Source organism: Colletotrichum tamarilloi (genome assembly GCF_030869305.1).
Source record: "Colletotrichum tamarilloi strain Tom-12 chromosome Unknown Scaffold_19.1, whole genome shotgun sequence".
Taxonomy (NCBI): Eukaryota; Fungi; Ascomycota; class Sordariomycetes; order Glomerellales; family Glomerellaceae; genus Colletotrichum; species Colletotrichum tamarilloi.
Window position 1 is genome coordinate 315,560 of NW_026849402.1, and position 15,561 is coordinate 331,120.

General features: G+C 51.4%; 3 protein-coding genes across 3 annotated transcripts; 2 read left to right on the forward strand and 1 right to left on the reverse strand.

Moving 5' to 3' along the window:
* Positions 1–249: 249 nt before the first annotated feature.
* On the forward strand, positions 250–3,442 carry CTAM01_06740 (uncharacterized protein; the record flags this gene model as incomplete). The annotated part of the gene is made up of 2 exons (XM_060522766.1): positions 250–518; positions 814–3,442. The coding sequence occupies 2 exons, from the start codon at positions 250–252 to the stop codon at positions 3,440–3,442; spliced, it is 2,898 nt and encodes a 965-aa protein (XP_060382611.1).
* Positions 3,443–4,159: 717 nt separating this feature from the next.
* On the reverse strand, positions 4,160–4,879 carry CTAM01_06741 (6,7-dimethyl-8-ribityllumazine synthase; the record flags this gene model as incomplete). Its single annotated transcript, XM_060522767.1, has 2 exons — positions 4,160–4,556; positions 4,674–4,879. The coding sequence occupies 2 exons, from the start codon at positions 4,877–4,879 to the stop codon at positions 4,160–4,162; spliced, it is 603 nt and encodes a 200-aa protein (XP_060382612.1).
* A 731-nt stretch (positions 4,880–5,610) lies between these two features.
* Positions 5,611–8,589, forward strand: CTAM01_06742 (DNA mismatch repair protein mutL; the record flags this gene model as incomplete). Its single annotated transcript, XM_060522768.1, has 2 exons — positions 5,611–6,241; positions 6,338–8,589. The coding sequence occupies 2 exons, from the start codon at positions 5,611–5,613 to the stop codon at positions 8,587–8,589; spliced, it is 2,883 nt and encodes a 960-aa protein (XP_060382613.1).
* Between the last annotated feature and the right edge of the window lie 6,972 nt (positions 8,590–15,561).

Genomic DNA, 15,561 nt, shown 5'->3' on the forward strand with positions numbered 1-15,561 from the left:
CTCCGCACCGAGTACTGACGCGAGCCACAAACAAAGCCCTCCCGAATCTCAGCTATCTGTCGTCATCCCACATCGGCTGACCCGCCTCGTATCGCTTCTTTTTTTTTTCTGCGCTGCGGCCCCAGCCCAAGGCGAAGGACAGCCAGCCCCCAAAGATTTATCCTTACGAAGCCCGCTTCTCGAACTACTCGGCGTGTAAACACGCAACGTTTCTGTCCCGCAGGGAAATACGAATAGCGGTTCATCCATATGCCTAGATTCTCCGTCTCTTTCGGCAGGCGGCGATCGACCGTCAACTCGGAAGAGTTCCATGATGAGCCGGTAGAGACAACGACCAAGGAAAGGCCGACTTCCTTCCGTGTCTTAGAAAGGACCGAAGTTGGAATTGGAGCAGGACAAAAGTCTTTTGACGGTGGTCACAGGCTGCTCAAGGCAACCACGATGGCAATTCCTCCCAAGCAATACTCGGACCTGTCTCTCGAGGACAACAACATATTTGCAGACGTGAAGAACAACCGGTATGTGTGCATTCGTCCATTTTCCTTTGAATCACGTTTCCATTTTAGAACACATTCTTGGCCCTGAAGGGCGGGAGGAGGTGGGATTGAGAAAGCAAGAAAGCGAGACCTGGAAAGCAAGCAGCAAAAAGAGGGTTGGCATGCATTCCACAGCGGCATGTCTCGGACTCAGCGGCGGATTGTTGCCCTGCTAGTGGTCTTTTTTTACTTGCTGTCTCGATTTCCCTCCCCTGTCTGCAATTCATTTCAGGGCCATGGCAAGGATTGTGTCTAACGTCGACTGACTCAGCTTAAGGGGAAGTGGGTCATCTAATACCACCAAAACAACCTCGACAGATACTTCTTCGCGCCACAGCAACGTCTCAACCACACCGTCTTCGGCTGACCTCGGCCACCAAGGGGCTCAGGAAGAATGGAAACCCTCGATTAGAAAATCACAGACCGAAGTCCCAGCTCCCAAGCACAGCTCTGGTGGGTTCCTTAGCAAAGCCGGCAGAACCTTTTCCTTTGGCGGTCAAAAGAAGAATCAAGTCCCCGTCGACGATCATCCTCTACCTCCTCCGCCCTTGCCTCCCCAGGCGTCGCTGGAGGACGACCATAATACCCGCAGACCGAGAGGTTTGACAGATTCCACCGACAGAACTGCCACGCCTCCCAAGCTCAGCGAGGAGGACTTTGCCCTCGACTTTGGCAGTAATTTTGGTAATATGTTCAAAGGTTCCGGGTTCGACAAAAGAGCTAGCCAAATGACGCTTCCCGGCAACGACAAGTCCAACATGGGACCCCGTTCCCTCACAACAAACCGAGTCAATCAACCTCAGCCGTCGCCCATCAAGATTGACAAGTCCATCAAAGTCGAGGCCTCGCCTTATTCATGGAGCAGTCAACACTCTAATGATAATTTGCTGCACTCCGGTTCCAACTCTCCCCCGGCTACTGCACCACCCCCAGTGCCCCGGCACGGCTCACCACTGGCCTTCCGCAACAATGTGCCATCCGATATCATCGAAGACGAAGATGCAAACCTTCTGAAGGATTCGGTGGCAGCTAGTCGATTTCTTGGCAGTTCCGGTCAGCCTAGCAACCCGTCTCCACCCGGGAGATTCCGCAGAAATGAAGATGCATTCTCCACAGCGTGGGATGCAACGGACAGCAAGAAGGAGGAGGAGAATATGTTCGATAACAGCAGAGCACAACCGCCGAAGCCACCCGCGAACACGCAACGCTACATCTCCAACAACAACAATCACAGCCCGCCCCGAAACAAAGTTATGACTCCCGCCGAGTTCGAGAAGTACCGTCGAGACAAGGAACGCGATGACAACACGAGCGAAACGGTCAAGGCCTCCGACGACAACCGCGATGACGATGAGGATCAGTATGATGACGACGAGGATGACATTGAAAAGGCGAAGCTAGCAGCCAAGCAAAGGAAGAAGCAGGAGGCTCACATGGCCGTCTACCGACAGCAGATGATGAAGGTGACGGGCGAGAACCCGATGGCTGGCCCTTCCGGGCATGCTACCCGACCAAATCTATCGGTGTCGCTCAGCACCCCCAACCTCGGAAACCTGACCGTCCCCGCGGGTCCACTGACGGGCAGGTCAGACGGCTCCGAGGGAGAGGAGGACGAAGAAGTGCCGCTTGCCATTTTGGCTGCACACGGATTCCCAAACAAGAACAAGCCGCCTGCTCGACTCATGAACATGGCTTCGAATCCTGATTTGCGTGCATCCGCTCAGAACCAACCCCAGCCTGCGAGACCGGGGTCGAGCATGGGCGAGGGAACAGGGCCGAGGGGAACAAGCGGTGGTCACCTTCCCGCCTTTGCGAGGAAGCTCCCGCAAGACCCGTTCTTGGGTGCTGGTCTCATCAACGGACCGCCACGCGAGTCTCTTACGTTTGGAGGAGGCTCTCCCGCCCCCGGTGCCCAGCAGCCAGCCGTCGTGGGCGGCCTTGTCGGTGTTATCGCTGGCGAGGAACGAGCCCGGGCTATGCGCAGAGGTAGCCCCAACGTTGAGGCTAACGTCGATCCCTTCACAGGAGCACCGGTTGGCCCTGGCAACGGAGTTCCGGCCTCCATGGTATACAGCAACATGAACGGAATGAACGGCGGAATGGGTGGTATGGGAGGCATGCCGCAGATGCAACAGATGCAGCAAATGCAACAGATGCAGCAGATGCAGCAGATGCAGGGAATGCCCGGAATGCCTCAGATGCCTCAGATGCCCCAGATGATGCTTACACCAGGAGACCAGGCACAGATTCAAATGACCCAGCAGATGCAGCAGTTTATGCAGATGCAGATGCAGTTCATGCAGATGATGGCGACTCCAGGTGGTCAGAACATGAACGCCATGAACGGAATGAATGGCATGCAAAGACCGATGAGCCATGTCGGAACACCCTCCGTCCACGACAGCCAGCGCCAGTCCTACTTTGGAGATTCCATGCTGGAGCCCCCTCGACTCGACCCCCGAACGAGAACCATGAGCATGGTGCAGCCAAGCTCCTCTTCATGGATTCAACCTCCCGGAGGAGGATTTGCTCCATCTATTCACGGAGGCATGGGTGGTGGTGGGTACGCACCCAGTATTCACGCCCAAGGTGCCGGGTATGCTCCCTCGATCGCACCCTCGGAACGCAGCAACGTGGGCTTACCAGGCCGTTACAGACCCGTAACGCAAGCGCCCCAATTGGACTCTGGCCGACGCATGTCGGTCATGTCGGGAGCCATGGGATGGGACCAGCCTCCCAAGGTTGTCCAGCAGCAGGAGAACAAGTTGCCTGACAAATCCAACAGCAACTCGGACGATGACGACGAAGAGGGCTGGGCCGCGATGAAGGCCAAGAAGGAGAAGAAGCGGGGACTGTGGAGGACGAAGAAGAGCATCGGCAGTGAAATTGGAGCACTCATCTCTTGAAGGTACACAAAATGACGATGCCACATGGATAAAAGGGGGATGAGAGAAGAGGTGGGATATTGGAACACGACAAAAAAAAAAGACTGGACATATTACCAAAAAGGAACACAGACACATCACGCAACTCATTTAAGGCGTGTTTGGGTTCTCTTTTCGATCTAGGGTTTGGTGTAGGGTAATCTTTCGGCGCACCCTCATCAAGTGTACATTCTGGGAGAATCTGTTTGCCGGGCGTCGCTGCGGGAGTGAAAGAGCAAGATGAAAGGACTTGGTTATTGTTTACAAAGTCATGATAGACAGCTCTTGGTGCCATAATCAACTAATGTTGGAGAAAAAAACTTGAAGATGAGCCCTTTTTCATTGCCTAGACCATGCTTGCGCTGTGTTTGGTGTACGCAACCTACTCAGGGGCCCCGAAAGTTTGTTCACTCGATCATTGGCTTCAGGTTCAACTAGTAGATGTTGATGTGTTTTCAAATGGCAAGTAAATTTCAATGGGTCGATCTCTATCCACGACAGACCCTTGGTATGATTTGTTTCGTTTTTCTTTTGTGTCTCCTTTTTCGGGTTCTTTTACTCTTTTTTTTCCAGCAAACGTCTAAAACCCAAAGAGCTTCCCCTTGCCAATCCCTTTCACCTCAAAGGCGCAGCAGTTGTGTCAAATGGGAGTTTTCTTCCTGACAAACGGGGAATTCCTCTTTCTTTTCCTCTTTACCTTCACTCCATCTTGCCCGCAGCCCACGCCTTGCGCTTGACGCCGAGCTCGACGGCGGCCAGGCCCCAGTCCTCGCCGTGGTTGTGACCGCCGGCCGTGAGCCCGGCGCGGGCCTGAGCCTGCTCGTCGCTGAGGACGGTCAGGACGCCAAAGATGACGGGGACGCCCGTGTCGAGGCCGACGCGCATGAGGCCCTGGGAGACGGCGTCGGCAATGTACTCAAAGTGCATCGTCTCGCCCTTGATGAGGACGCCGACGGCGATGATGGCGTCAAATGGCTGGCCGCTGGCGGTTTCGGTGGGGAGGGAGGTCAGGTCCGTGGTGGAGGCGCCGAGGAGGTCGCCGGCCGAGGTGCCGGTGCCGGATTGTGCGGATTGGACTTGGGAGGCTTGGTAGAGTCTGTGGGTTTGGGGGGTTGGTCATTGTCAGCCAAGTAGCTTCTGGAATGGATTGCGAAAGCGGAAGTTCCGAGCCCCAGCCAGTCTTGCTTGTACGACTGCTTTGCCGTTGACTCACCTCTGGACGGAGATGGGGAGCTCCCAAGCTCCCGGGACGGACTGGACGACGATGCTGGACTCCTTTACGCCGCAGGCGAGGAGCTTCTCCTTGGCGCCCTTGACGAGGGGTTCGATGATGGACGAGTTCCAGCGGGCGTGGACGATACCGATGCGCAGGGCGCTGCCGTCGTGCTGTTGCGGGGTAGGTCCCTTGATGTCGGACATTTTGAGTTGAATGGGTTGGTGGTGATTTGGGAAGAGGAAGGGTATCCAGACGTTTGTGATTGTGGTCGCGATAAGTGAGTGGGCGGGCAGCTCTGTAGTTTTTTGGCGGGGTGGTTTGAAGATGGCAAGTGGTGGGATGGACAGCAATGCTTCTTGGGAGCTGGGAAGAGCTACGTAAGATGCGGGTTTTGGCTTAGGAATCGCTTAGCATGACTTGTGTTTGTATTACGGGATACACAGTAGCAAGGCGGGCGGGCGGGCTTCCAGGAACGAGGACCTTGCGATGCGGGGCAGAGCGGTTTGAGGTGCTTGCGTGCCTTGCACCTGCGAAGGGGAGCTGCGGGGCTCGGCGCCCTGGGAATTGACTGCAGGAAACAGTACCTTAGCTTTGGCACGGGCGGTTGCTCCCATTAAGGCTATCGACTGGGACCAGCTGGCAAATCGACCGTCGTGTTCTTGGACGGGAAGGGACGACTTACACACCTACTTCCTACGCTTGCTGTTGAGTACGCCCAGTCTCTTCTTGTTGCCTTTCTCTCAAGTCCAGATCCGCCGGATTCTTCTAACCTTCGTAACACCATCATCTTGACAATTTTCCTTGTCGTTCTTCTCACATCGTCGTGTCCATATTGTCTGTCCCTCACTATCTAGTAATATCTTCTCCCTTTCGGGGCACCTGCTCTTGTCTTAGACGTCTGCGCCGATCTCTTTGAGCCCTGTGTTCGTGCAGGATGTCAATATCTCAGCTACCTCAAGCTACTGTTCGTCAGCTTGGCTCCTCTGTCGTCATCCCATCTCCTGTGTCACTTGTCAAGGAACTCGTAGACAATGCTATTGACGCCCATGCAAACCATATCGAGATCAGAACTTCCGCAAACGCAATAGACAAAATCCAGGTCAGAGACAACGGTCACGGTATTAGCTCAGAAGACTACGATGCTCTTGGACGCCGGTCCCACACCAGTAAGCTTCGGACTTTCGAGGAGCTTCAATGCAAGGGAGGCCAAACACTCGGCTTCCGCGGCGATGCCTTGGCAAGCATAAATGCCGTCTCGAAGCTTACCATCACGACGAGAACGACCCGTGATCCAGTGGCGATCTTGCTGGTACTAAACCCCAAGGGCGGTGGATTTACGGATAAGAAGCATGTTGCGGGCTCCGTTGGGACTACCGTCGACGTCTCGGACTTGTTTGCCAACATTCCGGTTCGCAGGCAACAAATTCTGAAGGAGAGCAAGAAAACATACGCACAGATCAAGGACCTCCTACAGGTATACGCACTCACTCGACCTCACATTAGACTCTGCTTGAAGGTCATCAAAAATGACAAGCTTTCGTGGTTTTATGCTCCAAGCAAAGACGGTGGCGTACGAGAGGCAGTTCTCCAAGTCTTTGGGTCCGAATTAGTTTCGCAATGCGTCTAGAAGACGTTCAGTGGAACCACTCCTGCGATCTTAGCAACGAAACCGGGAAGACCAGACACACCAGCATCCGTCATGAGACTCGAAGCTTTTCTCCCGAGAGCTGATGCCGATCCTTTGAAAGTGTCTGGCAAGGGTTACTTCATTTCCGTTGACTCGAGACCTATGGCTACCACAAGGGGCACGATGAAGAAACTTGTCGATATTTACACAAAACACCTGCGCGGCTGTGTCGTTCTTGACAATTCTTCCAAGCCCATTCCCAAGCCCTTCATACGCTTGAATGTCGAATGCATACTCGGAAGCTACGACCCCAACGTAACCACGGCCAAAGACGAGGTCATCTTTGCAAACGAGCCAAAATTACTGTCCCTATTCGAAGACATGTGCAAGGAGATATACCGAGCAACCGAGCCCGAAATAACAGCTGAAGTGGTCACGGAAAGTCATCAAGGTGCATACGAGCGAGCTAGATATCAAAGTCCGGATCTTCTTCCAGACGACGACGAAGAGAACTATGACTCCCTGCAAGAATTGGTCTCGGTCGACGGGAAGAGTCAGGAAAGAGTACTGACCGGCCTGGGTTCCCCTGAAAGTGGACAGCAGCTGCCAGAACCCCCCGATAGAGAGCATTCACACGGTCGTAAAGCCGTGCCTGGGGCGGCGGAAGATCTGAGTTGTCCCGCTTCTGTGGATCACAGCTCAATAGATATCGAGTACAGCACTGTCATAGACAGTTCCCCTTCCTCAGACCCAGGGCAAGCACGAATTGGCCGAGGAGATGAGGGGGATACTCAGGAGGCAGTGCTCACCCAAACCCTCCTTCGGACTGGTTGGGAAGTGAATATGGCTAGAGAAGAGACTGCCAGTCCCGAGGGTCAAACGCAGCTGGTTCTTCTGGGGCCTCCCAGCACTGACGTACACGAGTTCATCCAGTCACAAATGGAACAGCAGACACAAAGAGAGGAACCAAACCCGTGGTCTTTGGCCAGGAAGGCGGCAGCAAACCATTCGGCTCGCCGCGAAGATATATCTGGCCTCCAATACACGGGCGAACAAAGGGACGGCGATACAACTCCTCGCCAGCAAGGCCATGCCCCCAATTTAGCAGATACTATGCAAGAAGCCGATAAAGTAGTCAGCCAAGAGATCGAAGATCGAAAATTTTCTCGTCAGCAGAAATTTCAACCCCATTGGGTACCTGCAGCAGCAAGGGAGGGTATTTACGAACCAGATACCTTGAAACCACCGATACTACAACACCCTACCGCCCCACCGACAAGTCATCAGATTCCAAGACACCGGGAACAGCGAAGAATTCCAAGAGATGAGGAGGCATTCCATTCATCTTTTACTGGACACGAAATCGAAGACCTGGAAATAATACCGCAGAGGGGCCCAGGTGTTCGCCAACGCATCGGTGCCAAGACGCCGTATCCCTTTGCGGATCTTGACGAGAGTAGTGTGCTTGGCACGCCTCCTCCGTCTTCCAGTCCATTGCGAAAGCCATTCCGAGTACCTGCCCGCATTGAACAAGGTAGCAACCGTCATGGACGACAGGCACCGCTGAGGCCTGCCCAGGCTACTCGGAGATTTGAGCCTCGTAGGGCAGACGGACTGAGACAAAGCAAGCTTGCCGTTAACACACGAAGAGATATACAGCACCCGGAGCTCAAGGATACATCAGGTTATTGCTTTCCTTCAATTGAGTCCAGAAGAGATAATTACAATGATGATGTCGAAGAGACGAGGAAGTCAAAGCATCGGTATAAGCAAGCCAGCCCAGATCCAAACGAGAGGCAGATGTTGGAGAGATTGAACGCTCTACGCCACAGAACTGAAGACGTGTATGTCGAAATTGCAGGTGAAGAACGCGGAAGATCACTCTCACGGAGAGCTACAACCACCCTGCCAGATATGTCTCCGCGAAGATACCTGAAGAAGAGGCTGGCATCTAGGTCCAGGTCGAGAACCAAGATACACAAGAGAATGAGATCTGAGATGCTTCCATTTGAGAAGCTTTTCTCTGAGCCTCACACCCAAACACACTCACTTGCACTTGATCTACAAGATTTGCGGCAGGAGGTTACCAATGCGTCTGATTTTGATCTTTACATCTCCAGAGGCATACAGGAAGTGGCGTTTCACATGGGTAGGAATGAAATGGAGAATATCAGCAACAAGCTTCAAGAAATTGTGTGCGCCTGGGTGTATGAGAAGCATGGAGTTGAGGTGGAGCTCGAGGTTGATATTGGTGCATTGTGCGATGGAGAAGACATAGGAGTATAGTGTGATAAGTTTTCTTACTCTATGATGAGTGACATATCCCTCGAGAGCCAGGCGTTAGGTCGCGTTACAAGGCGGCTTTGCTATGGGGCGAGTTATCACTATTTGTACACTGGGTTTTTACTTGCTTCATGTAGACAATGACAACCATAACTTACTTCAATGGCTGCACCTGTGCCTCACTTATTCTACATTTGCTCGGCTCATCCTCTAGTCTGCCTGTCTCATGTCCCACTGTATCTAGGCCAAGTCTTACCACCAAGAGCTTGTACACCATATCTACCCTGGAGAAGTCTTCAAGCAAGTGGCAGTTTTTGGATCATTCGTTTCTTCCACCCCAAGGCGTTCTATGTCTTACTTCACCTGGTGACAAGGGTCGTTATGAGAGATGGCAGTTGAACATTTCTGGACGAGAATATAGGTAGTGACAGAAGTAATGGCGTCGATAGATTTCCAATGTCAACTACATAAAGTTGCTCGAAACGTCATAGCCAACCAGTGACTGGGCATTTTACAAAGAAAGGATGCTCTAGAAGACCACCAAGAAAGTCTGACCAAGGTAAGCAGAGATGGCACTACTTACTTTGATTGACATGCTATATGTGTATTTTATCATGCTAGGGCCATAGGCTTTCGTCACGTTATTCATATGCCCTAGCATTCAACGGAAGAAGTACTTCGCAAGAAAGAGTGTACTGGTATGCTTGATATGCTGCCTACTTACATGGCAACATATATCTATGGTTACAAAACGGGGCCTTGGTAATATAAAAATTGCGGTTTACCTTACCAGGGTAGCAATACTTTCTCACCCGAGGCAATGAGAAAGCAATGAAGTTGGCCAAACTCCAGTCATGCCGTTCTAAGGGTACGTCACTCTAATGCGAAAGCAGCGGGGAAAATGGAAGGCTGGATGGAGAAAAAAAAAGGAGGGGTGGATGGGGGGTGGCACTGCCGATCAGAGGAGGTAACAATGAGACGGGAGTCCACAAAACCAGGCCCCTTGGGCGAATACACGTAACTTGGTGTATACTCCGTACAAGGCTTCCTGTGAAATCTTTATGGGACTGGGACTGGTTTTCCGCGTTGAACGCAGTGGCACCAGTGTGAAGGAGACGACTCGGCTGGCTTGACATGACGATGGATCTCGGTTGTTGCTCCCACTGTGCTGCCACGTTTTGAGGGAGAGGGTTTGCTATTCCGCGGCCATGGCAGTGATGTCCACAATGAATATACAAGTGCCTTCCAGCCGTCCGAACCGCCCTCCCAGCGGGAGAGTGTGGAAACTCGGGAAGAGCCTGAGTGGTTGGAAGCATACTCCATGATGCAGCACGGCAACGGGTGGGGGGCTTGAGAAAGACGGCATCATCGTATTCCTGCTGTGCCGGTGCCTACCATTCTAGCACGCCTAGCTAGTGTGTAAAGGGCCGCAGTACTTTTGAACCTCTTCTGCAGCAACTTTTCGAGGTCTCTTCCTGACCACACCGTTCGGGCGTAAGGTGACACAGGACAAGTCTCTACCCATTTGACTCGGGTTGACCCTGTGGCTTACCCGTAACGGCTCATGTGAGGCGAACCCGGTGATGGCGCCCCACCGGGTCCGGCTTCCTGGCGTCCTGCCTGTCTCACATTAGGTTCCCGCGAGGTAAGGGCTGGACTGGCCTAGAAACAGTATTCGGTGGTTGCGAAGCGGTGAGATATAGCAGACGGCTACAGGTTAGAGGGCAAGACCGGCCATTTCCTCAAAGAAGCTATACGATGGGAGATAAGGTGAGCACGCGGAGTGAGGCATGGCTGCTCGGGAACCAAGAGAATGAGTTGAAACCATGTTTCTCTGGATTGTGTGTTGGCATCTGTGAATTCCGCACAAGTTACCCTCATATCAACGGCTGAGATCCGGCCTGGGCAACACGGGGTTTCCGCGGCTACCAGTAAATATCTTAGCACTTCATCATGTAGACGGCCATCAAAAGAGAAGAAAGCTCGCAAGATTCGTGCTGTCGATTAAGGAGGCAACAGTCAGCCTGTCCTTAGCGACAGACCGTGAAGCAGGCGGCATGACTTGAAATCAGCTTCGTCGTCCGGGATGCGGCAACAATGGGGGCAAGTGGGGCTGAAGAGCGTCGTTCAGACAGCGTGATGGCACTCAAATCAGCGGTGCGAAATTATGCATACCATGCCGGGATAAGAGCCTCAAGGTCGTTGTCTGGAGCCAAAGAATCAAAGGTTGCCGAAAATAGCTACAACAGAAGTAAGCGAGACACATGGAGACTGGCTTGTGCAGAAGTTCGTATTGGGGACGCGAAGGAATCTGATTCCTATTTGTTGTCGCCACGGGTGGTGGAGGGAAAGGCGGTATGATTGGGTTGGTTGACTAGCGAGTTATCGCAATTGACGGATGACGGGTTTTGACGAAGAGAGTCCATGTTTCACTACCAAAGTTTGACGTACGTTTGCTTGAGATACTTACGCAAGCACGGCAAGGTTGGCAAAGTCAGTTGGGTAGGTTCTGTGTACCTAGATAATCGAGGTGGTGGCTTATTCCCAGTTTCGAGGTGATCATTCTGGCCTCTAGGCAGTGAGTGACTGAGCTGGTAGCGCATTGAGTCTGAAGTCTCATATTATAATGCAATTCGAGTCGATTTTCTTTTTGAAGGGACGGACGATGATGTTTCGAGAGCATGCACGAGTATAGATACGACGGCTATGGCCAAGGATGTGTTGTGCGAATGAAGTGTCGAGTTGTGCAATTGGGGGTATAGCAGCCAGATGCTATGCATGGAGAACCCGTCAAACATGATTAAATGCTGGTCCATGCTGGCAGGTTTTTCTTGCTGTGCGTTGTAGTAGCTCGGGTTTCTGTGGCTCAGCCAGCAACAACATCGATAGGTATTCCTGGCCGTGGACGCTGGAGAAGCCCTCTGCTGGGATTGGAGCGTCGCACACGGCGCCGCGGGATGGACGATCCTCTGCGATGCATATGCCTAGGCAATTTGCTCAGTGTCTTGGAAACTGGGTCTGCCGGATTCATTGGGATCTCGATCCGGTGCCTTTCTTGGTTTTGCATCTCCCTCCATGGGGAATTGTGACGATGCTGCTGGTATTGATGCTCGTTTACCAGGTAGCGCGCAGAGTCTAGCTGGATGCTTGCCAGCATATAGACGGGTACTGTATCGATCGGTGGTCTAGGTTTCGTCTGAAGTCGTAGTTCTGTCCTGCCACAGTCATGTTCAGTTGATGATCCTGGCAGATTGGCCCATGCGCGACTCTCTTCATCTCCGTCCAAATTGTTTCCCGAAGGCGAACAGTGTGTCGGTAACCGGAAGGGGAGACGAGGACAAGGGCAGAAATTTGTCGGCCAAGTGTGCCGTGTGCTTGTTACCGTAAGGTACTGTAGCATTAGACGGATACGCATAGAAGGTTGTCATTCTGGATGTAGTCAAGCTACAACAGAGTCCGCTCAAAAACAGAAAGACAGGCGGACTGGTGTACTGCGTATGCTGGCGCTGTGAGCACGGCGACTGGAGATGCCCGTATGCAAGTCACAGATGCGATTGAACTGCCATCTCAGGCCTGAAGCGTGCTTGGGCTGTGCATGTCCTTGTCCTTGTATTGCTCTGCTCTGCCTGCTCTGCACGAGCTCACTGAGCGTTGTGGTACTGCTGGGTCACTTGATGGTTAGCAGAAGTGGTTTTGGTGATTAATCGGAGGACGATGCCTTACTTGACATGCCATGATGCCAGTAACACCTCAGGAATACCTAGATTGCATAGAGTTTGGCGTGTTATTTGGCACCATTGAGTGCGCGACGGATGGCATTAGCCACATCCAGGTCAGAGACAAGGTCTCACGCCAGCTGTTGGCGTTGAAATGGATCGAGGTGACCTAGCTTTGCGGAATTCCATCAGCACGTCATAGGGTGGCAGTCTTGGGTTTCAGGCCGGGCGCTAGACAAGCACTGCCATTGGGAAACCTTCTTCCCCTCGCCCTTGTCTTACCTTATGTACCGGCCCCCGTCGTCTGTCTGCTTTGGACGAGCCTAGGTTCGAGTGAGGTTTGCGCTGGAGAGCGATATAGATAGGTGGTGTACTCGCATGGTTCGTAGTTAGACAGTCTTGACAGTGTCCCTGCGTGAGGCCACTTTAGGTGTTCGTAGCCCCAAGAGAAAAGAAGGGGTCCAGGGTATTCTAAGTACCTTATTATCGAAGAAAGTTAATTCTTTTTAAGTCATAAGTATAAGAATATAGTTTTAATAAAATAGTATAGTACCTACTTAGTACTTAAATTAAGATACTTTTTTAAGCTTATTATAAGAGAAAAATAATTATATTACTAACTACTTATTATTAAGGTCCGTAAGTAATATTATAGTTTTAATTATAATAGTTTTATTTATAATAAGTAAAAAGTCTAATTATAAGTCCTTTAAAAGCCTCTCTTTAAGAACTATAAAAGCCTCTAAGTATACTAAGTTAAAATACTTATTAAAATATTAATAACTAAACTAACTTTATAATAACGACTTTAATAAAAAACTTAGTAAATAATACTAAAAGCCTTATTAATATTAAATATAATTTATAAAACGTAATAACGCGGCTATAAAGTATTATTAATATATCTTATATTAAAAAGGGTATTATTAATACTAATAAAATAAATAGGGCTATATTAATATAGTACTTCGGCTTTTTTTTATAACTCGAGGATAATTATTTTAAATAATATTAAAAATCTATTAAAAAGCTCTCTTAAATACTCTAATATATTTATTACTATTTTTATAATAATAAAACTCTTAGTGCTTATATATAAAAATAAGTTACTTATTTTTAAATAATAATACTAGCTTATTAATAAGCTATTAAAACTACGATTTTAATAATTTTTTAATGAGGGAAAGGGTAGAATAGAGGAAAGGATAAGTAATTTATAAAAAGGGTTAAGGTTAAATAATACGGAATTCGAGGGTAGGGTAGCGTCTATATGTACTGCGGCAATCCTCTAGTAATGCAAAACGATGGAGTTAAACAGTGGGGTCCAGGGTATTCATAGCGGCGAAGCGAAGACTAACGAGCGGACAAGCCATGTCTGGACCTTGTTAGTGAGTCGGCTGGGCGACGAGACGAATTGAGCAAATGGTCGGGTGGGCTCGTTGTGACATGCACTGGGCAGACAAAAGTAGGTACAGAATATTGAGGGCCCAGAGGCCGAGAGAGAGTGTGTGTTCCGTAATAAGGTAGCCAATTTTCTCAGGTCGCTCCCAACTTTGGCTGACCTGACCTGAATTGAAATGGGTTGACATGGGCCCAGGCTGGCAGGGACGGGGCTCGGCTGCGCCTTACTGAGTGGGGAACTGAACATCCATGGCCTGGCTGAGGGGGGTGTCCAACGGGCAGCCAACCGACAACTTTGAATGCGCCCGGGGACCCCTTGGATTTGTGGCTTTTTGGGGGGAAGAATGATGCGGATGGATGGATTGATGGGGAGTGGAAGGGCAGGAACCTGAGAAGGAAACGGAACCCAGCGAGCAGGCACCCAGCAAACTGCCCCCTGGGACCTACCTACCTAACCTACCTACTGTGGTATGGTAAGCAGATGCTGTGAGGAAAGGAAGGAAAGGAAAGAAAGGAAAGGAAAGGTACATCGGAGCAAGTACCTTCTCTCCTAACATACGAATACATTGGAAAATGTACTTTGAAGTTCGAACCTCCTAATCCTATCCCTTCACGTCTCTCTCCTGCGGCCTCGCCCTGGACGGTGCTGGGCAACTGGGCTGCTCCCAGCACTTAGCCAGCGCACTGATGAGTTCTCAATGGCCGACAGCACCGAGAACCGAAGACGAAGTGAACCTCCACTGGACTCATTCCATCCATCGTCTTACATACAATGTGTGAGCTGTCCGTGGCACGGGAGGGCGGCAGGGCGACAAGGGGCACCAAGGGCGAGTAAACGTGCGGACACAAGACCCGAGAACATGAAGTGAGAATGCTCAGCCACATCCATCTTGCAGTAGAATCGTTTCCGTGTCGCACCTCAGGTCAGCTCTTTTACCTGCATCCCAGAGCAGAGCTGGGCCAATTCTGCTGTCTTGTGCTGAGCTGGTCGACCGATCCGCACCTCACAGGCTCACCTTGACAGGGGTATGGGCTTGAACGGGCATGGACAGGGGGTCTGCGAGGTACATTCTCCAAAGTCGCTTTTCGCAAAAGAAGGATGAGAAACCAGAGAAGGATCCCTGGGATCCGTACCTTCAGAGTACTCTTCCAAAGTACTTGCTCCCCCGGCTCACTCCAACTCTTCCTTCCATTGAGCTACTCTCCCGCGCAACAACATCCCGTCTTTCCTGCCTACACCTGCACCGCCGACACCACCGACACCACCACCACCACGACGCACACACACGTCGCTCAGTCAGACAGAGACACACCCACTCAGCCAACATTCCTCCCTCTCCCCTCCTTGAATTTTTCATTCTCCCATAGCACAGGCCAACCTACCACGCGACAAACACATCATCGGCCAGAAGCCAAATCGTACGGATACTGGAAGGAAAACAATTCGACAAAAGAGTAGCAAGCTTGAGATCACGGTCTCGCGCCCAACGAATCGAGGAACGAAATCACGGCGACAATACAATACGAGGCGACCGCTGCAGTGCCCCCAAGATGCCGGGCTTTTAGCACACCACTCCCGTCTTTCTCCTCTATGCCTCAGTGCGTCTTTCGTTCACCCCACGCCGCTTCATCCGTCCCGCTTGCCTCTGTAGCAGCGTTCGACTACACGCCAGGCGGGACGCCTGTCCGAAACATGCGAATGCCTCCATCTGCTCCTCCACGAGACCTACCCCATCCTGAGAGCGTTCCAAGACATGCAGTGATAGTCCACCCTGGACGTGGAAAGCGCGTTCCTTCGCTGTCATTCCAACTCGTCAAGTCTTTACATTCGCTGTCGAGGCAGAATCCTCGCTCGCCT